Source organism: Drosophila bipectinata, chromosome XR, assembly GCF_030179905.1.
Source record: "Drosophila bipectinata strain 14024-0381.07 chromosome XR, DbipHiC1v2, whole genome shotgun sequence".
Lineage (NCBI taxonomy): Eukaryota > Metazoa > Arthropoda > Insecta > Diptera > Drosophilidae > Drosophila > Drosophila bipectinata.
In genome coordinates this window covers 15,087,847-15,111,424 of record NC_091735.1, presented here as the reverse complement: position 1 = coordinate 15,111,424, position 23,578 = coordinate 15,087,847, and the positions used below count along the sequence as shown (strand labels likewise).

Here is a 23,578-nt window from a genome sequence, read left to right as displayed (position 1 = left end):
AAGACTTTAAAAAGTTTTTTAAAATTTAGTATAACTAAAATTCTTTTAAAATTCTAAGTTAAACAAATATGTAAATTAAATTTTTCCATTTTTTACTCCTTTGTCTATCATTTATTTATTTTCAAAAAACCCGAATCGCATGAAAGAAACTTGAGCAAAGCAACTTAGCTTTGAATTTTTATATATCTTTGTAAGTATATTATTTTAATATATAAAAATAGTGCTTTCATTTGATTCCTCCCTATATGTGGGTTAGCGGAGACAACAACCAGCGGCAGAAGCGGGGGCAACACAGCTATTGGGCAAAAAGCGATCTTAGTCCTGTGGAAATTATTGGATGAACACTCTGGAGACCCATCGAGCAAAGCGAGGCTTAATATTTTTTTTTTTGTTTTATATTATCAGACACCATTGATGAGGCTTTTCCGTGTGTGTTTTTGTGGTTTTATGTTTAGGTACGTAATATTTTGTATATTTTTTGCAGCTTGGTTAATGTTCGCATGTACAGTTTCGTTTGAGTTTTGAGGCAATGAGTGAGAAACACAATTATATTTATTTTATTCTTTTGTTTTTTTTTTGTGTTTTTATGGCTTTTTTAAGATTATTACCTCCAGTGCCGAAGGGCTGATAATAAGGCGGCTTAAATGGAAACTCGGCGTCGGGCGGTATTGAGTAGGTTTGTCCTTTTTATGGTTTTTGTTTGTTTTTTTTTAATTGAAACAAAGTGTTGGTGGCGTAAACGGTTCGATTCGGTTTAGATTTGAGTTTTAATTATTATTTAATTTTTTATTTTTTTTTTTATTTTGGGAATCGGTACAGAATGCATTTTCACATTTTCGGTACAAAATTTCATGCATTTTGCCCCGACGCACAGGATTGATTGTTTGATTGATTGATTGAGTGTTGTGAGACAGATTGGGAGGAGTGGGAGGAGCAAAAAATATAAAGAGAAAGAGAGAACATCATTTTTAGATTAATCAGATAAGGAAGAACATGACGCGTTATACGGTACAGGTACAGTTACAGATACAGTTACGGTTACAGTTATAGTTATAGTTAAAGTTACGGATACAATTAAAGTTACAAGTACAGTAGAAACTGTGTAATACGGTACCATAAATGCAACTAACTCGTATTTGGGTTAAATATAGGCTATAATTACGATAAAGAATAATTAATTTTTAAGGTTATTTCGCTGACTCCTGCTGTCGAGTTGTGGTTGAGTTCGGAGTTAGCGAATAGATTTCAATGTTTTGGTTCGCCTATCTGGCGGTACAATTTTGTTAGCTCTGGCAGCGACAACAGTGCGACGTTAGGCCAATTAGGGTTAAAAGAATTTGGTTGACAACAACTCGACAACACAATATCTATGGAATATTGTACTTAGGGTAAAGCTACTTGATAACTGATACTTGAAAGATGTACCTAAGAGTTAAAGAAAATATTGATTTCAACAATTTAGGTACTTTTTAAATGGTTTGGTAAATTTTATTGTACACAAATTAGGTACATTTTAGAACATAACATTAATTGAATAAAATGGTACAAATTTGATAAATTAAGATACGCCTGATGTTAGGTACTTTTAAAACAAAGATTCAACTAATTTAGGTACAATTAATGCACACTTTATTATTATATTTAAAAAAAATTTAACTAACTCTTGGAGGTTTTAAAAATAAATTTACCTTAGATAAAAATCTCCAAGTTCTCAGTTATCATCTCTTAATGAAAACTATTTTCTATAAACCATGACAATTTTACACTTTTACAAATTATTTTTACATTTACTTGAAAATGCTCATTTTTGTAAATTTTATGTAAAATTGTCTGGATGCTTACAAAAAAATGCTAAATTCTACGCCTACGTCTACGCTCTCCCGACTACACGACGGTACAATGCGACATGCACGATATAGTTATACATCACATTATATCAAATTCTACGACCAGACTTATCATTCCGACTTCTAGACATACAGATTAAATCGTATACATAGTTCAAAGGATCAGGGATATAGATCCATAGAGATCAAGTGTTAGAATCTGGGAAAGAATATTTTCTTTCCCACCGAAAAGGGCATATTACAATACAAACATAAATATATTTCCATATTATATAAAATAGTATTTAGGTACTGGGACAAAAACAAAATTAACACACGAAATAGGGGAAAACTAAAATAGACAAGGGGTACAAATTGAATGCAATAATTTTCTCTTTTTTTACACAGGAAGGGGATCAAAATTAAGTCGATTTATGGGGGATTTATCGAGGAAGCTCTACGCAAAGGATAGAGGACGGGGACAAATGCTAATGATAAACAAGGATAACGAAATTCAAACCATACTACGTGTGTGTTCTGTGGGCAAGTGTGGGGATATAACTTAATCGTATCAATTTTATAACTAAATACATTGGATAAATATCGGATTTCTCAGAGAGATGCGAGATACTAGACCGAAAAGTAACTTTGTAGCACATATAGTATTTAGTGATAGTAGCTCGCCTCGAGAGAAATACAAAAATAGAGAGGTACGGATAAACAATAAAAATAAAAATAACAAATAAAATAAATAAAGAAGTAGAACAACGGTATAGGCGGTACGAGTGGGAAAAACGTGCACTTACCTTGCCAGTACCAACTGCCAGGTGCGCCGATATACAAACGCGATCCATTCTAAAACAGAAGAAACCGGGTTACAAATAACCAAATATACAAAATATATACACAGAGAGTTATAGAAGGTGTATGTCTATCGTCTAGTGATCGGATTGAATGCTGGGGATGCGATTGTGAATGCAAATGTTATGCCACGATCCCAACGAGGTGCCAACTAAACGTGCCCACGTCTGTCCTGCCCAGCCATTTCCATTCCATTCCATGCATATAATAACTCAATGAAACCAAAAAGAAAGGCATGGATTGGGCTCGGGTTTTAGACACACATTGGGTTTTTCTCTAAACGACTTGTAAATACACTTGGGTTATGGTGCCTTTCTCAATTATCTAGATTTACTTTAGTCATTTAATAATAAAATACACCAAATGATATAAAAAATATGTATTTTTTATCTGCATAGTCGAATTTCTTTTTTTTTTTCTATCTATTTTAAAAAATAATGGTTTCTTTATTTTAAAATTTAGGTTAAAGCTTACCAAGTAATTTAAGCAATTTGAACTAATTTTTGGAAAAAAAAAAATGATTGGCGTAGTCGAACTCCTACTTTGAAAGTTATGAAACTCAAAAAAAAAGAAAAACTAATGGCTGGACTTAATCCCAAATATCAGATTCATATTTCTATTCTCTTATTACGAACATATGAATCTCATAAAATTTGAGAATTATTTTTTCAATAACATCTTTAACCTCTTATTTAACCAAGACTCCTAAGAGACTTGACCACATTGTTAGGGTATATCCAGTGAGTACTTACCCCGTTGATCGCTGCACTAAATCCGGCCTGACACGAGCCCTGGCGATGATAACCCCAGTTGTCTGGAACGAAAGAAAGATGGAAATTCATGGCATAAGTGAGTGATTGGGCCAAAAGGGAAAGGCATTTGCAGTGGAAGTGGGAACGAGACCAGGTCCAGTCGCAGTTGACCATTTAGGAATTGTGTGTGATTTCGTCATAAAGCCCCCGAGTCTGCAGTTTAGTGTGTGGGACAATAAATTGCAAATAATTACCGATGCAATGCAATAAATTGCGCTGCTATTTGTCAGACCCGGCTGGAGGGTTGGGGGCAACATAAAAGGATTAGAGCGCACACTGCCGTTGGGCCAGTTGATGGACATTGAAATGAAGGCACAACAATAAGCCAGCGATCCGCCTGGACTCGCCCCGGGACTCCCTACCGAACCTCTGACGTATCCCTCTCTCAACCGATTTCCAAAGCGGCAAACAAAAAGATCAAGACGAGACCCAAAGTGAAGACGCGGCAGCCACAAGCACATCCGCACACACTATATAACCCCCCATCCATATCGCCATCCGTATCCCCATCCAATATCCACATCCAGGTCCCCATCCACACATCCTTTTGTTGGCCCCGCCTTTTGTTTGTTTGTCCGCGTGTCCGTGTGTCCGTTTGTTTGTCCGGCAAAGTGTCTGGCGAATGTTGCCTTGCTACCAAATACGAAATCACGTAACATCGGCAAAAAAGACTCGAATAAATATGAACGATGATCGAAGATTTAGATACACTGTTTTTTAAACACAACTTTTGTGTTTTTTTTATGACTCATTAACGCAGTTTAAATACTCTTTCTTGGGCTGTAAGCTTAAGGCTACTCTGATGGGGTAATTTTCTAATTTTATGTGTTTGTATACAAAATATAAATGTTACTACCCCGGTAGTCGACCACTGAGAACTTATTATATATGCCAAAGAATTCTATTTGAAGTTACGACTTGACTTGATTAAAAAATAATACTGATACCTTTAGGTAAAAAACTAACTAAAACTAACACCTCTTTTATTAATTTCAAGAAACCCCATCATAAAGGTTATCCTTAAGGTTAACGTTTAAAATCAATACTAAGTAAAATCTAATCTAAATAAAACTTTAAAGAAATTCCAACCAAAAGATAGGGTATTACCTATGCTGATGTCGCCAGAGCAGGTAAGGCTCAGAGGCGCTCGAAGGGAAATTGGTAAGACGAGGAAGAGGAAAAGGCTATAGGGGGACTAGAGGACTACGGGGACTGAGAGCAAAAACAACTGAGAAATCAACAGGCAGATCGTGCGTTTGATCAAATTAAACGATAACAATTTGTCTCGAAGTGTTTCAATTTGAGCGCTGCGACGGCAGCAGCAGTAACAGCAACATGTTGCTGCGGCAATCGCATAAGTCAACTTTTTTGTGGTACTACAGGTAAAGACACTCGTACACTTAGTACTCGCACTCGTACGTGAGCATACCCAAGGCATTGTCTCTGCCGTTGTAGTAATTCCCATAATAAAAAGCGTCTTCGTCTTGAATTACAATTAGTTTTTAGCAAGGGCACGCCAGGAACGACGTCCCTATCCTTCTGCGTCTCCGACTCCACGGGCTTCTCAGACTTGGCTTGTCCACTCCGACGATTGTTGGTGCTTCTTCTCATTCTACTTTGATTTACCCTTTTGTTTTTGGATACTCTCAATGGGGGTCTAATCATTTTGGCAATAAATTTGGCATGAAGTTAAGGCGATTACTGAACTTATTATTGTCCGCTTCTATGTCCGCTAGCTTGTCCATTAATTGAATAAGTTTTATTATTTTATGAATATAATCGTTAAAGTAAATGCATTCCAAAATATTTCTAATATTTTGTGATTTCCTTTGTCCTTCTGTCCCTGTTAGAACTTTGTCCACACGTTAATTTTACAAATCGGCCCATATTTATACCATAAATCATGTCTATTTTATATTATAGAGATAGGTTATATTTTCTAGACACTCAAATGCATAAGAGCATCCAAAGTTCGACTTTTCTAGAATATTTCCCTCCTTTATTTGTAGTTCTTTTTTAAATATATTTATTTTTTTGCCCGTCTGTGTTTCGTTTAACTATTTAGTTTGGCATTTTGTGCGTTAAGTTGGTATTTATTGCTTTCAGTGATGTCGGAATGTGTTGGGGCAACTGTCAGGATGAGTTGCCTCTGCCGTTGCTGCTAATCATTTCACAACAACGGCAGCTACATCGCCAACATTGGCGGCAGCATTAATAACGCAACAACAACGAGACCAATGGGAATCAACTTGGCCCTATCGAATGTGTTTAGAATCTATAAAATGCCCTTGGTAGGCCCCATGGGCCTTTCTAGCACTCTGGATTGAGTAATCGGCCCATCATTCAAGGCAACAAACGTAGAGAAATGAACTTGTTCTTTGGAAAAATTATCCTAAATTTTATGCATTTTATGCATAGAATTATGGTTTTTCAGAGCTCTACAAATTGAAGTCTTTATTGGGGTTACATGGAATTCTATTGAATGGGTAATCACTTATAGGCTTCTAAGAGATATTTATGTTTAAAGATACTAGACTGCTATGTATGGATGTATTCTAAATCTTACTTTGTTCGTTAGGTTGCCCTTAGCTTTTAGAAGATAAGAGCAAGCTATGATTTTAGTAAAAACTAGGCAAAAACCTAAAAATTATATTATTTTGCTTTTTTATATAAATGGCTAAATTAAACCCTTGTCACCGTTTAAGGGTTGTTTTCAACTCACTTGTTAAACTGCACTGCCTTACTCTCAATATGTCATTTTGTTAACGGACTAAATTCTCGACAAAATTACCTTATAGTTAAAAATATAATTTTAGATTAGTTATTTTTAGAATTTTGCCTTTTTAAAATCATTCAAGTTCCAAACTTCAAAATTTCAAAGTTCCATAAAATTTTAGTTTCGAAAGCTAAATTCTTGGCTAATTATTTTCAAAGTGAATCACTTAACTTGATTCAAACGAGTGCCCCATGTTTATATACATTTTTGTATGCATTTGCAATTATTTCCTCCGACATTCCAAGAACCAAAAAGCAAATAAGCAATAAAGCCAGAGCAATTCTTCCGTATGAGGATAAACTAGTTCAAGAGTCACAACCCCCGACTAATGGCCATATGCCAGCAGCATCATAGAGGAACACTCATACCTCTGTAGGCAAGTCCATATATCCGTATATATACATAGACCTTATACTTTCTAACTTGAAAAAAAGATATATAGAATGCTTTGCATCTGCGAGGCGATGCTAAAAATACTGACACCTCATCGGAACTTTGCGGAGGTGGAGGTGGATGCTGTGCTTGGTGGCGAATGCCACATGTGTGTATACACACACCTCCGAATATATACACCGATTTATATAGACCCAGATATAGTCGGGCATAAAGCGATGACTAACCAAACAAATTTGGCAGGCTGTCCCAAAGCGAAAAATAAAAGAAAACAAAAAGCACCGCTAGGGAAGCTAAGGAAACTGAGGAAGATATCAAGAAAAACAAATTTCCCGCTCCGCGTGAAATAAAACTTTGAACATCAGATTAAATATTTTTAGATATATACAAACATCGTACTGCACACTATTTAGGGATAGAGAACCCGTGTATTTTGTCGGCTGTCAAGTAGCATAAATCTTTCATTGGAACTTTCATTGGCGGCGGGCTGGGCGAGGATGCCAGGTGGGTGTGGATATTGGGGTTTACGATTTGATCTCTCGATGGTTTATATTTCCAAATGACGTCAAATTAGTCACCGTCTCTGGGTAAATAATTCTGACAAGCTCGCCGGTTGTGTTGGAAAAATGCAAGAACATCCATAACATGTCATCCTAATGGAGATTTTTCTCAAAAAAAACTTAAAGTTTAAGTTTACAATGTATTTCTTGTACTAAATGGATTTATAGATCCCTTATGAGGATCTACCTTTATGAGTGATACAAAACATTGGTCTTTTGGGCTAGTATTTTTAGAAGCATGTGAAAATTTTAGGACTCCTGAAAGTGCCTAGAACTTGCGACATTTCTCCCCGATGTCATAAAACTACAAATATTTAAGTCTTAAAAAAAAAACATAATTATTTTAATAAAGCTTTTACCATTTGGCACTTATTGTATTTAAACTATTTTCCAAGACCTTTAAAAAGTCTCAAAAAAAGGACTCTCTTAAGTTTTGTCAAAACCCATTCTTAAGTATTCTTGACACTTTCCACTTTAACCCCGTGGTTTCCGTCACTTGATACCCAGGAATTACCCAAAATATAAACCCAACAAAAATTAAGCCAAAGAGAACCAAAGAAAGTCATTGACTGACAGCTTTAATTTCGCTTTTCAGGGGATTCCCTGAGGCTCAAATTACAGAATCACACCGATTCAGGGGTTGTATTGTTATGCCTGGTGTGAGTTAATCCCGTTTATACAGATCCAGTGATCAAATACATATAGAGTGCAAGTGCAATCATATACTCACTTGTGCGGCAGGGGGAGACCTCGTTAAAGTTCTCAAAGTCGTGGGTCGTGAAACAGGTCCCCACGGGGTCGATTCGGAAGGCCTTCGATGGTGTCATCGTGTGGTAAACGTAACGCGGTGCGCAAGCCTGTAATTAGAGAGTTAAAAACCATATTTAAAATATAATAGAGGCTTCTAAATCATTCTCTACATTTATTTGATAAATATAACAACAAATATAAAAACTAATTTAGTTTGGATTCCATTTACAGGAGTTTATCTAAAATATTTCCCTAAAAAATATTAGAAACCCTTCCTCTATGTTTCTGAAAAAAACCTATATGTTTCTTAAATAAAGTATATGGCTGGTATACGTATAATAATAAATTTAATATGTATTTATATTTCTTAAATAATATAGTTAATGTATGTCTTTACATAATTTATTTTCCATTTTCCTGCAACACCGAATAGATCATCTTGTATTTACTGTGTGAGAGAAAAGAAGCCAGGGTCGAGCATTGAAATTATTTGGTGAAGATGTGAGACAATGGCAGGCCAACGGCAATGGAATCGTCATGGAGCGTCGTTCCTCCCAAAATGGCCAAAGCGAATTAACAGAACTCATGCCTCCCAAGAACAGTGGGTCTTGGGCAGTGGAAAACATCGCTTAGATAAAGAAAATATTGGAAAATACTTTGGAGGGAAAGATATATCTAATTTGTAATATTTATAAAAAATTGTAAAATGTACGAATCAAAAAGTTAAAGAAAAATTTATTTTCTATGGTTTACAATATCTATATTGAATTAGTTTTCGATTATTTCGTTTACTTTGCAGTCAAAGTAATAGATGACTTATTGCAGTCAGTCATTGCAGTTGAAGTCATCGATGATTTAAGTATCATTTATAGTATCATAACATTCTATTTCAAACAAGATCTTTCTTTTAAATGTTTTGGCTTTTTTCATTATTACAAGAAGGAATGAAAATCAAACCAATAAATTAACTACGTTCTCTTGAATCTCTTTCAATAGAGAAAAGACGAATTTCATTAAATAATTCAGATATTTTCGATAAGCAAACACTTAAGATGTAAAAGAGTTGGTAAGAATAACTGACAGGTTTTTCGCATAAAACTTGTATTAATAATTTTCATTTTCTTTAACTAGGATCTAATATCTATTAAATAAGGCTTGTCTTGAAATCAAATTTCAAAAGTAAAATTCTCATTAGATATTAATTTTTTGATGACTTTGCAGACACTTAAGAAACTTATACTTAGGTATAAACCTCTCTATCTACTCTTGAATATCTGTTATCTATGATCTGTCTTTAAACTATAGATTTTTTGTACGTCTTTGAAGCCCATAAATATCGAAAAATATCTCTACAGTAAAACTTAAATGATATTTGAACATCCAATTTGAAATACAATGTCACTGTGCGTGGGGAGTGGGGCGCAACCTGGTCGCCGCATCGCATCGCTCCGCATCTCTGCCATTCTGTGGGTTTATATAGTTTTATAATGTAAGTATAAATGGCTGGCAGTTGGACATAAAACACGCACGGGACTGAGACCATGGCTCTCCGGCCAAATATGGTTAGCCGTTGGAGTTTGTGGCATGAGGCAGCTGAGGCAGCACCAGCCCCAGGACCGGCACCGGCGGCATGGGGCATGCAGCATGAGGCATCAACATCAGCGTCAAGATCTTAGGCCGTTCCATTGTCTCCGCACTGCAATTACTTTTACAAATTTATACATATTGTGCCATTTATGGCAACCTGTGCCTCTCTGCCTTTCTGTATCTGTCGCGTTTTCCTCTTATTTTCATTTTTTTCTTCATTTTTCTTTTATTTCCAGCACGCCACCCCCTCTGGAAACTCTGACATAAACTCAAAATGACGCGCTATCGCCAAAAATGCATGCTGATCGGATATCGGATGGGATTCGGATTCGGAGTCGGTTTGGGCCTTGGATTCAATGGAAGGAGAGACCAGGCCGGAGCCATTCAAATGCCCCATTGAATCACAAATCTATGGGCCAGGCCATATTATGCAAGCCTGATCAGAAATGGGCAAACAAAAAAATCACAGTCCTGCTAATCGGGCACTGGAAAAAAATTTTATTTATAAAAATTTATTTTTGATGCAAAATCAGAATCCCAGCTTTAACTTATGATCAACTTGCAAATTACAAGGATTTAAAATTCAAAATTAAAATAATCATTTAATCAAAGTATACATTTAGGTGATATCTTTTATTTTACTTTTCTCGTTAATAAAAATAAATATCCGGTACTATCCAGTCCAATCACATAGAACTAAAAATTTTGAAACTAAAAAAATATATGAACAAATTTTAATTTCACCGAAAATCATATATAGTATCTCTTAAACTAAAATTGGATACTTTTTTGAATACACTGTTCTATCTTGTGATTCCCAAATAAAAATATTTGAGGAAAATATCCAATGTATTCTATTCAACCTTTATTGAAAATTCAACCTTTTTCTGCTTAAGTTCCTCGTAATTCTTTAAAGTGCAGCCGTAAAAAATGGAGAACTAATAAAAACGAAACCCGGGGAGTCGTTGGAGGAGAATCGACAGACAATCGACCTGCCGCTGGCCACTCGGGGGAGCGATGAACAATTCAATTGCCCAAGTGGACCATTGTCCATGCCATGATCAATAAGTTAATAGCAATTTCCTATTAAAAACTTTATTATCAGTTGGCCAGAAGAGATTCTTGGCCAGGCAGGCATCGCAGCGAGCTCTTGGCCGAGACTGCATTTCGCGGTAAAATAGTTAGATATGCAAATGAAAGGGGCTCCCCACCCGAGATGGTTGGACGGGGAAAATGCTTAGAGCCAAACAGGTAACCCAACAAGTTGATCTTCTTCCAAGGCAATGAAATCAAAAATGATGGCCCAAATGGTAATAACTTTTGGCCAAGTGTGGCGTAGCTTCTACCCATTTCAGGCTTAGGTTTATAGTTTTTTCTGTGATTTAGTCATTTTTCAAATGCAAAATGGAGCGAATCCAAATGGCGAAGAATTTATGATCCCGGGGTGATCTCATCTGGAAACATCTGCTTTTCAGTGTTACATTTGCTAAAAAAATATTAAATTTTTAATAAAATTTACTTTACACATTCCATTAATTGTTTTCGCTTGTAACTCGTGGGTTGTGCATTCGATTTTAATTGTTTTGAATGTGGGTCAAGGATCACTTCCCAGCTGGATGCTGTGCCAAAAATAAAAAAATATAAATAAATGGGAATGAGATCACACTCGAAGTTAAAGCAATTAAGACCGCTTGTCGGGTGCTGGTCGGGTGGGCGTAGGCGTGACCACTGCCCACCATGGCCAATATCGATAATCAACGGAGCAGTCAAGGTGACATCACCGTGAACTCGTCCCTCCCTCTCGCACCTAGTGTTGCCGTCTCTTTCGCCGCCAGATGCCCCGAGCTTGGGGCATGTGCCGCATGTCGTGCGGTCTCGTTCCGCTACGTTTTTATAATTCATACCCATTACGGCTCGGAAGACAAGTGTACACTGGACTTGGGGTGTTATTATAGGGGAGTTATAACTTGTAACGTTATGGTAAGAGTAAGTCTTTTCCAAAATAATTTTGAAACCAAGCTCACACCTTTTAAATATTTCTACTTCTCTCAGAGTTTAATTACTCTCAGAGTCCTTAAAATAAGTCCTTAAGAAGATTGCGACTTATCAACATCATCACCAAACTCATCTAACTGAACTTTGAATTGAAGTCTCTTAAATATTGTTTAGAGGGTATCCTCCAGTCGGTATTAAAGCACACACTTCCCAACGATTTTTTTGTGTTATCCTGAAAGTTGTTCGATTGCGACATGATCATCGACACGATCTGTGGAATTGCCAGAGCTATTGAACCCGAATAAGGCCTGGAACTCAGATATAGGCATGTGTATATATTTATTTGCAATATCTGTGCAAAAGTATAGCGAATAAGCTGAGTGGGTGGTGGGGGGAGACCTGACATGGGCCTAGCCAATGATTTTCCATCTGCATCTGCATCTGCATTTGTATCTGTATCTGCATCTGGCCCAGGGCCTTTCAGCAGATATTCTCCGGCATTCTGGCAATGGTAACGTCTGCATGTCGACCATGTCAAGCGTGTTGACTTTTGACTTTTGCTGTAGCTTGTTGTTGTTGTTGTTGTTGTGCTCCTGCTCCCCCAACAAAAAAAAAAGAAATCTAAAAAAAAACATGAAAAGAAGAAGTAGAACCGACAACGGCGTCTGCAAAAGTGCAGTTTAATGTCTCAAAAATTTATCGTTGGCGTTTTGGTATGCACTCTGCTCCAAACATGGGCAATAAACCACATGAAAAAAGAGATCCAGCTGAAACACAAAAACAGAGCCAAAGAAAACAAAAGCCCAAATACAGACAGGGACCTCAAAACTACTAAAAGCAAAACAAAAACCTCGCAAGGAAAAGAAAGCCCGGGCAGGCCAAACAAAGCCCCAAAAAAATCCTCCAAAATATGTTAAGCTGCCAAGGAAATAAACCTGGAACACGACAAAACAATTTGGTTATAAAGAATGGAATTGCTTTGCCTGCCAAAAATCAACAAAAAATTGCAAAAAAGGATCACATTTGGGGTCATTTGGGGTTAAGCTAGGGATTGCTATTAGCCAGAAACAGACAAAATTTTTATCAAATATTTTATAAGATTTTTATAGAAAGACTTCTCGAGACTAAGCAAGTTCCACCCATGCTTCCCAGAACTACCTCGTTGTGGGTTAATTGTGTTTTATTTTTAAAATTAGGCCCCAATAATAAATTTAGAGATTCATGATAAAGCTTTCAATTAATGCCAGATAATTGGAAAATTAAGCAAAATAATTTTATAATTTTTTTACAAAAATTCCTGTTCTAAAACTTACATATAAATCCTCATTGGGAAATCCTACTCGGCAAGGTTCAACCTTAAATTGTTGCAAGCTTAATAAAACTTTGATAAAAAACCTAAATGAAATTTATCCATATAATTAGGTGTTGGGTTAACCTATTTCTCACACCTTGGTCGCAGTGACTGAAACCTCATGTCCCACTAACCCAATGACTGATGTAATGCAAGATGATGTAGTCCTGTAATACTGTGGGGCTTCACTCGACACTTTGGAATCAATCGATGGCCTTCTGCCGCCCAGATCCTGCCCAGTCGGCTCCGCCCCATCCGGTTAATGGTCATTTGAAGGCCAGTACCAGGCCCAGACCCAGTTTGAAGTAACAACTTGAAATGCGTGGCGGAAGTGACCTGACCTGGCCAGCAAAACAGAAAAAAAAACGGGAAAAAAGAAATATTGTACTGGCCATCAATGTTAACGGCTCTTGGTGCGCCAGGGCCAAAATGGGCCAAATCAAAGTTAATTGAGAACTAAAGTGAAAATCAAATGTTTATGGTGGGTGGGCGGTCAACAAGCGGCCGGGCCACAAAAGAAGCCAACGCCAACGCAATTAACCAAAGTTGCGAGTCTCCAGGCCAGGGCGCACCTTCAAGACTCGTCCCAAAAGCAGGCAACCACAAAGCACCAAAAGCATTGTGGCACTGAAGTAAAGTACACTGAACAAAATTAGATTATAGATTATATTAGATAATATTCAAGAATGCCACAAAAGGGAAAAATTAGGGGTTTGGGGGTGTTATCGATGCCCTCTTTTTACAAAATGTATGTAATATGATAAAAAGTGAATACTATTTTTTTTGTTGATAAAAAAAAAATCCTTTTTTGTCTAACAAGGTCTATATTGTTCTCACTATATGATATTGATATCTCACCCGGTATTGCAGAATAAAAGTTTCTAATATTAAAAATGTCTACTTTGTACCAACTTTGCAGCTCAAACATAATGTAGAACTAACTACATACTTTAGACTATTTTTTTATCTTTAAAATCATATTAAATCAAAATACATATTATTTTTTCTACGTTTACCATTATCCACATTGAATGTATTTTCTTAAAGTGTAGCTACAAAGCAATGGCAGCAAAAGTAATACTATCTGAAGCCTGGTATCTAAAATCGTCTGGGTTTTCTTTTGTGGTCGACTTGACGCAATCCAGGTGAGCCAGGTGAACCGCAGCGATGACAAAACCAGCCGATACAAAAATATGAAAACCCAAAATCCGATTCCGAATCCGAAACCATTGAGAACTTTGTTTTCATTTTCTTCTCCGAACACCCACTGACATCTAACGGCAAATGCTATAAGCCCAATAAAAAAAGTGATTTCTTGGGAGATTTTCCAGACTTATGGAAAGGTGTCAGTTACCAGGCCAGGTGGGCGACTCGCCGGCTATAAAGTGCTGGTATATGGTACATATATATATTTATTTTTTCCCTTGCACTTTCAATGTGATTTGACATTTTAACGAGCTCTGTCGCTGGGCGATGATGCCATCATCGATGCACATTAAAAAAAAATAACAAGACCAGAAATGAAAATCAAACTGGCAGCTTTTCTGGGCTGTGGGTGGAAAATGAAAAGGGGGTATTGCGTTCTCCAGTTAGTGGGTCACTTGCGGTCTGCGGAAAATGAAAGTATCTCACTGTTTCGGATTCCTCGGCGACCTCACACTCGGTTTGCCCCATAAAGTTGACTTTTATGCATTTTAAAACACGATAATGAGATTTTTGTGGCAATTAAAAAAGGGCGATAAATGCACAGTGTTTCGGGGGAATTTATGGTCGATGACATCTTAAAATATACAAGATTCAGGGTAGTTTTAAAGTTACCCTCTTTTCTGTTTTTAATTACTTTCAGTTACTACTTAACACATTAAAGTGCCTAGGGTGAGTTGTATTCTGTTGAATAGTAGTTAAAGTTTGGAATAATGACTAACATTGTAGTTGCATTTTAGGTCTTAGGACTTAGGAACGTTTTATTACCAAATGAATAAATTCATTTTATCCCGCATTTTAATATTTAAATTCATTGTTAAATAGTTATTATCGAAGTAAAATTTGGAAAATAATTGATGATCATTCACCTATTCTTTATTAAAAATAAATATCGGATTACTGTTATTATTGGAATTTCAATATACCGCTTATAGCTGATCTGACCTTAAACCTAATAAAGGTAAAATATTTAGAATTTAATTTTTTTATTATTTTTTTTTTTTTTATAAAAAATTGCTTTGTTATGTTCACTTACCACAACCAAATCACTATCGCGTCCAGTGGCCACAGTAGCTCCCAGCCATTGATTGGACTTCCTGTCCACAATCTCGTGATCCGAATTGCGAATGTTACCTATTTTACACACAAAATAACAACATAATTAATAAAATATTACAAAATTAAGCAAAATATAAAGGCGGACATGTTTAAGAGGGAACTGAAAAGTGGCAAAAAATATAGGGGAACTGCAATTTCAAAAACGAAACCAAATTTTTAAATAAAGAAACCACGGAGACAGTGAAAACAAAAGCTCAGAAGCCCACAAAAATAGACGGAAATGAGCAATTTAGTGAAATTAATATGTATTTTAAGAGGCAGGCGGGGGAAAGCAAACTAATTAAGCTACACTGAGAAATAAACACAAGACACTTGAGGACAACGATGATGGTCACTTCCGTTTCTCGGTGATTTATGACACAAGTTTTTTAGGGGAGCCTTCTCGACGAGGAAGGTGACACAGTGGGGAGGTCATTTTGTAAATTATGTATATACTTTAATTTAATTATTTTGGTTTTCTTTAAATTCGAGGGTGCAAACTGTACAGAATTTTGTGGGTGGTGCTAGTGTTTTTGATGAGGGGATGAATTTCCGAAAAAATAAAGCCATTTGATGGATGATTTCAATAGTTCGGGACGAATTACAAAATATGAATGTGGCGAAATAGAATGCGAAAGACTGGTGGACAGTAATTGCGATGAATGAGTTTTAGATTGAAACGAATTTAAAATATACTTTGATACTTATGGGAAACATTTTTCATAAAAAAGTATTTAGGAATTTTAATGAATCTCTTCAAAAAATAAATAAAGATAGTGATTGCAAAACCACGAATGTTGGATAAGATTTTTCGTTTTGTATAATATATATACACTGAGTCAGAAAAAAAATAAAAATCAAAAGATAACGTTGATATAGTCCACCGTGAATAATATCTCAATAGTGATTAACGATTGTAATGAGTGACTGCATCATGGAGTGAATCACAAGTATGGAAGTGGGTGCATCGTCAAAAAAAGGAGAAATTTCCGGACGAACCTGCCAGCTGAATGAAGCACTTGTTGCCTCCTTTTTGTGTTTATTTTGAAGCATGATTTTTGGCAGAAATTTATGCATTATTTTAGCGTATTACAGAAAGAACTGAGGCTCGGAGGCACACCTCCCCATGAGCTCTGAAAATCCATTAAGGCGACGTGTCAATAACTTTTCCCCCAAGGTAGCTTTTTACGGTCCCAGTCCCAGTTGCAAAATCAAATTGCATTTTAGGCATGTGGGTATATTTATGGCAGACAGACGAAGACTTCTGAGCGACTCCGGGGACTGACGATTTAATGGGAAAAATATGCAAAAACTTTAGAAACGATATATTGCATCATTTCGAATGCAAAAAGGAAGTTCCTACTCGCGGCAATGTAAGCGAATAAATTTTATTATTTCCGTTTTATGCCCAGGACGTTCGGCCGCTGGCAATTGTCTAAAAATATATATGTTTTTCTGTAATTTTTTCCTGTATTTTGTGCCTGCATTTGTGCACTGCACTGCTGCCTATATTTCCCCCTGAATTCATCGCATTTTGCATACTAAAAGGTTGCGCATGCGTGTTGGCCATAAATAAACTAATTGCAATTTGTGCTCTTCTGGCGCCAACTTGATGGCACTTTCGATTCCCGGGGAGTCGGAGACACGGTCGGAGAAGTGTTAGCTGGCGCCACATTCTCCACTAGAGAACCCACAACTTCAGACCCATCATTACAGAAACACAGAAGACGGAGAAGAACCCATCTTTATGGGTCTCTGCAGTTTCGTGGCGAGTGAATGGTTCCATTAATTCCTCTTACCTTTCGAATCGAATTTCACCAATTTGCAGTCGTCGTCGTTGAGGCTGCATTTGAACACGGCTCCCGCCTCCGACACGCCCGGTTGATAGCGGGAAGTGTCCAATTTCGGGGCACCCACAATCAGGCTGCAACTGCAAATAAAAGTAAAAAAAAGAATTTATTTAAATGTATGTATCTACAAGAAAATTGAACAAGAGATTTTAATAAGAGTGTCTGGTATTTAAAGTTGTCTTATAAGCTTTTTGAAATAAGATTAGGATTTCTGAAAAATCAAAGAATATTTCATACATTATATTTAATATATTTAATATTAATATTATATTTAATTTACCCTATATTATTTTCTTAACTTTAGCTATGAAATCTAATCTTTACTACTTATCTATATTTTATAGAAATGTTGGAACTTTTTATTTAAATAATGATTCAAAATCTTAATTATGAATAAAGTAGGTTTGATTTCGTTTTGATTTTTAATAGGAACTGTTATATGTATGTATATAAGTTTTTCAATTGTAAAGGTATTTATCCAGGATTATATTATACTCTACACTAAGACAAGTAACAATCTAAAGCTAGACAGTGCCTATTTAACGCTTGTATATTTTTAATATTCAGTACCTTGAGCACCCGTAGGAACCCCCATTGAAAATATTTGGCAAAACCATTTGGCACAAGTATCTTCAGTTTTCACCACCAAACTACCGTATTTTGGAGAACAAATGTTTCAACAAATGCCTGCAATTATTCGAACAAAGTCAACTGGCCATCATCCATCAATGCGTCCTTAATTCAATTCCGTTAACACTTTAAATTGGTAGAGTCGCCCCCAAGAAGAATGTTTGCATCTTGCAACCCTCTGTGGCAGTCAGTCCGATCGGTCGAACCCCGAAATTCTGGTCGGTGGCCCTGGCCGGATTCTGGGGTTCGCCTGGTGGCTCTTCTGGTGGTTCCTCTGGCGGTGGATATGAAGTGAAGTGCAAATGCAACATGCAACTCATTGTGGCACGCACATTGACAGCTGTCATTAATTCATGAATGCGGAAGTTCGGCGAACAAAGCCAAATAAAAGGGTGCTCTGCCTGGCCAGGCTTAACCCTAGGGTGCCCTAAATGGGCCTTTATTAAAATTGGAAATAATAAAACGGAAAGTGAATAAAGGCACTGGGAGAAATTATAGGGCACTACATTTCTTTAATAATTGTTCTAATAATAAAGAAGTGCTAATTCCATTTTGAGAGACAATGTCTTCATTGTTTTTTTTTTTTAATTTTTCAATAAATTTCTTGTAATTTTCTCTCAGTGTATCGAATACAAGGCCAGCCGCAAACGGTCCAAATCAAACACACTTGAGAGTTGATTAAAAACGGGCTCTGTCCCGTGCCCGCCTAGCCCTCACCCTAGCACCTCCCTCACCCCTGTCTTTGGACTGCCTCCCCACCCACCATGCCCCTCATTCGGCGACCTGCCCGACCAACGGCCCACATGCAACAATTTGACGCATGACTAAAGTAAAAATCGCACAGATGCGTGAAACTCGAGAAGGGAGCGACCCGGAGAAGATCGCGAACTGAACTTCCTATGAATGGGCAAGTCGATGCACTGAGAGAAATGTAAGCAATGAATCTCTGTTCTTCTATCTCAAGTTAATTTCGAAAAAATTTTAATTGGTTTTAATTAAACCAGAATAAAATGAAGTACCATTTGGTATTAGCTTGTATAAAATTTTCGGAAAATAACATAAAAATAATGTTTTTTCTATTTATTTTTGAAATTTTTTTTGCAAAGCATTTAGAGTAAATAGTAGAGCCCTCAGATGAATGAAGCTGAATACTCCAGGCCTTCAATGCCTTACAGTGGCATTTGGCTTGCATTAAAATAAGTTTTAAAATAAACAAATATGCAGCCCCTTTTAATTTCAAAATAGGACTAATAATTAAGGTTTTTGTTTGGTTTCTGCTGTTCTAATAAAAAACGTAAATAAAAGCTCGTATCTGTGTATTTGCTGGGTGACATCATTGGCACCCATCGAACAAGTTGTCATGGCGATTCGATCAGTCTCTCGCTCACTGAATTCTCAACGTAATTAATATTAATTTATGGACAAACAAACAAAAAATGCCACAAGCTTAAACAAGTTCCCCTCAGTCGCTCCTCCGCAAAGTCGTTGGATTTTCATTTATTTATTATTTGGCCTGAGGGGGCGCTTATAAGTCACATTTGCATTTCGGTCGATGAATGAATAACCAAATCTTCTCAAAAAAAGCCTTTCATCAATAGATGATTAATCCTTGTTTTGCATTTGAGTCATTTCATTCCAAGAAGTCTACTCATTGAATAAGCCATTACTAAAATATTACTAAAAATGCGTTTTTATCTTATTGATCATGATCATGACGAACATGATGTTCGTTTTGACTTACGAGCTTTTAGTTCGTCCAAGAAGTTCTAGCAATGCCAGCTTAAAAAGTGTGTGAGAACAGCAGTGACGAAAGTCATGCATAAACCAACAGATCTTGAATGTATAATATCTTGAAGGGCAAGACCCTTTAGTAAATTTATTCACTGGGTCATTGCGCTATTCATGGCGCATTTTATTGCGCTATTATTTATTGAAGATTCCCCCGCCTTCCAAAAACCAAGCGAATTCTACTGATTTGAATATCTGATCTCTCACATACCCCAAATTCAAAACAAATTGCCAAACGAATTGGGAGCAGTCGAGCATTGCCAGTTACGTAATTTTTTTTAATTTGAAAATTGAAGAGCACGCGCCTGCCTTTGAATCGTTTTATTTTTATTAATTTTTTTCAGCGATGATCATTGAAGCGCAAAGAGATCAAAACCTCCGATCAAAACAAAAAACAGAAAAGACCAGAACACAAAAATAAATAAAAACCAATGACAGTGCCGGCCTCTAAACAATCAAAATCAATGCAAACCAATTGAAAAGTGAAAAATAACACGGAAAACGGCGCCAGCCAACAAAAAGCCGATTGTTTTGAATTTTAATTTTTTCATTACGCCTCCGAGCCACCAACTGGAATGTCTCAATTTTTGTTGACCCTCAGAGGAAGCCAAAGAAAGGATAGAGATCAATTTAAAGAGCAATTTCCCGCACACATGTCCCTGTAACCGTTCAGGAGAAAAATGTGTAAACCTTCTGTCGGCCTCTGTGTCTTGAATTTTAAAGGTTGCACTCTGACTTTGGACTCGGAATGAAGCGCAATAAAAATAATGTTTTAAAAATAACATTTTTCGATAATGGTTCTGAGTCTCTCCCGAGGCCCGGGGCCCGACTTCCGAGTTTTCAGGGGAATCCGACAGCAGAGCACACATATGCCAGACATTCATTCATGCCACTCGATGATTCCAGGATGTGGCACGAGGTAGAGGGCAACATTCAAAAGGGGAACAATTATATATCGAGTGTGTATTTTTATCCCTTGGCAGTTCCTAGTCCCAGACCCCGGATCAAGTCTCAGCTCCAGTTCCCAGTCCGAGTCCCGACTCCTGTCCCCCGATCTGATTTGTAATGTGTGATGTGGGTGCCTCGTGTGAAGCTGCGCATGCTTCCTGCCCCATCAGGCCACACTGCTTTGCAGAAGTTAGCGGACAAAGGTGTACTGTTTGGATACTTTTGGTGTATGCTTTACATACTTATATATTTTTTATGCTTCTACATAGGTTTCAAGTATCAGGTACTCTTATGGAGATAATAAATTATTTTTATAAAAGAAACAATTTAAGCACAATAGGAACTTATATCCTAAAGATTCAAAGATCATGTTATAGAGATCAGTTTTAATAAAATTATAAATGGTATATTATTCATTTTATTAAAAGTAAGATCAAAAATGCTTTTAAAGTCTGTGATAAAACAGATAAATACTAATAGGATTATGCTTTTAATTCAATTCTACATGTAACGATATTATTAGGTCGATTGCAAGTTTAAAAAAAAAAGGTAAACATTTCTCAGATTCAGCCGCTTTCTTGTGTCGACCAGGAAACGTTTTCTGACCCTAACCCCCGGAACCCTAACTTTGGACGAAGACTGTCCATCAACCTTTAAAAAAAACTAAATAAACTAAATAAAAGGGTACATTTCATGCAGAAACAGCAAAGTCAGAACCGCGACGATCGGATCGAACCCGAACCAGAACCCTCCTCGACTTTTCGATTTCCGATGTGGGTGCGAGGACTCAAAAGTGAATGGGAAAAGTGAGGGAAAAAAACGACAATAAATAAATAAAAGTGGAAAATGTAGGCGGCACTGAGGGTTGGGAGGGCGTGTCGGCGCTAAACATGTGTGCGCCTTGAAAATATTATTTTGTTTTATCCCCGGAGGTCTGGGAAAATGGAAACTCTTGGCCCACGTGACAGTCCGTCCGGTCACCGTAATGACATGCTGTGCACAAATGTGTTTTAAGCCGGTTTCCCTCCGACTCTCCATTGTTGTTCGACTCGGGGCGTGTGTGGTTTTCCAGCACCTTTTTTTCTATTTTCTCAATTTTATTTTATTTAACACGCCACACACTTCCGTTTTTTTTTTGTGACTTTATCTGGCCAGCTGATCTGCTGGCGATCGCAGATCTCCGATAGCCATCCACTATATTGTGGTTTATCTGTACCTCTGGGTCTCCGCAATCAAGCGGCAATTAAGGCCCAGGCTCAGGCCCAGCCAACCGCTGAAATGGCAAAGTATCTGGGCTTATGGTAGAGTCTACACAGAGCCAAAAAGTGTGGCTTGCAAGGTATATTTTTGGATTTTATATCCTAAGAAATTGCGTAAATTCAGATATTTGAATAAAAATAGGTAAACAAATGGATAGAGGCCATAATTGTGAATATGTGTTATTTCTTAGACTTATGAGATAAGATATTTTTATTAATTCATTGGACATAAAAATGTATTTATTTTTTTAAAATAGAAAGTTCTTTGAAGAGTTTCTATAACTCGAATACAAATAAATAAATATCCATTTTAAGGGGTTATTCTCTTTTTTTTTTTTTTAATGCGTCTTTTAAAAAAAAAAAAATGAATGAGTTACATAGGTGTAAAATATTCATTTCAAAGGATATTTCGATACGACGCACCTTTTAAGAGTTGGAGCGTGTATATGCCACATGCGCTTGAGGTTCGTTTCTTTCAAATTTAAACGCTTTTTCTTGAAACTCTAATTTCCATACAGTGCCAATTTTATCAAAAGTATCTCCTATCTATTGATCGGAATTTCTTAAATGAAACAAAGTGTGCCAGAAGATACTTTTTTGTTAGACTAGACCAAAAATAGCTGGACCAATAGTTATTTATTTCTTTTTTTCTTGACTTTGATATTCATTATTTTTATACCCTTGCAGAGGGTATTATAATTTTGTCCAAAAGTGTGCAACGCAGTGAAGGAGACATCTCCGACCCTATAAAGTATATATATTCTTGATCAGGATCACCTCCTGAGTTGATATGAGCATGTCCGTCTGTCCGTCTGTCCGTCTGTCCGTCTGTCTGTCTGTCCGTCTGTCTGTTTCTACGCAAACTAGTCTCTCAGTTTTAAAGCTATCGACTTGAAACTTTGCCCACACCCTTCTTTCCTTTGCACGCAGTATATAAGTCGGAACGGCTCGGATCGGCCGACTATATCCTATAGCTGCCATATAACTGATTGATCGTAAATGGTATAACTTCAGTGTTTTTAGAGTTAGAGAGTTCAAATTTGACAGGAGAGTTATTTTTGGCAAACCATTACGACATGCCAAATTTCATAAGGATCGGCCGACTATATCTTATAGCTTCCATATAACTGAACGATCGGAAATGACCCAACTTTCGTGTTTTTGAAGATAAAAAGCTGAAACTTTATACAGATTCTATTTTTGGTCAGTTGATCCAACCTACCAAATTTCATTAGGATCGGCCGACTATATCCTATAGCTGCCATATAACTGAACGATCGGAAATGGTACTTGGTAGAAATATCAACTTTCGTATTTTTGAAGATAGAAGTTTGGGACTTTTTTTTAGATTTTGTATTTTAGATAATTAGTTTTATTATGATGTAATCATAAGGATCGGCCAACTATATCCGATGTTTGCGATATATATCCGGTTTTAACTGCAAGGGTATATAAACTTCGGCTCCGCCCGAAGTTAGCTTTCCTTTCTTGTTCTACTATAGATTATCAAATACTTATTAGTCGAAATAAGGAGAATGTCCCTAAATGTAATTTAGTATATGTCCAAATAAATAGAAAACTACATTTTTATGTTCTTCTTTTACATTCTTTAATGAATTAATGAATTATTCTTGACTTTAAGCTTCATTAGACTAGAAATAATAATATTTCTAAAAACAAACTTAAAAAAAAACTCCTCTCAATGGCTATTAAAATTGTAAAAATTCTTGGAAATTAAAAATACCAATAAATTCTAAAAGAATGAAATGTAAGTTGTGTAAAAATCTCTTTTTATAACTAAATTGAAATATGTTCAAGCCACATTATAGGATAGTTTTCAAGGAAGTACTTGAAATTAAATCATAAAAAAATCGTAAAGCCCCAAAAATCG

General features: G+C 36.5%; 1 protein-coding gene across 6 annotated transcripts in view; it reads right to left on the bottom strand.

Annotated features, from left to right (window-relative positions):
* Nucleotides 1-23,578, bottom strand: part of if (integrin subunit alpha inflated) — a 37,501-nt gene that overhangs the window by 6,214 nt on the left and 7,709 nt on the right. For 5 of the 6 annotated variants that reach the window (XM_017242591.3, XM_070282968.1, XM_017242575.3 and 2 more), the window contains exons 3-8: nt 17,012-17,142; nt 15,151-15,248; nt 7,959-8,085; nt 3,440-3,501; nt 2,633-2,681; nt 609-683 (exon numbers count right to left, since the gene is read on the bottom strand). In XM_017242591.3, the coding sequence (XP_017098080.2) occupies nt 609-683; nt 2,633-2,681; nt 3,440-3,501; nt 7,959-8,085; nt 15,151-15,248; nt 17,012-17,142 (542 nt within the window). The remainder of the gene's footprint in view (nt 1-608; nt 684-2,632; nt 2,682-3,439; nt 3,502-7,958; nt 8,086-15,150; nt 15,249-17,011; nt 17,143-23,578) is intronic. The other variant, XM_070282969.1, reaches the window with a different exon arrangement.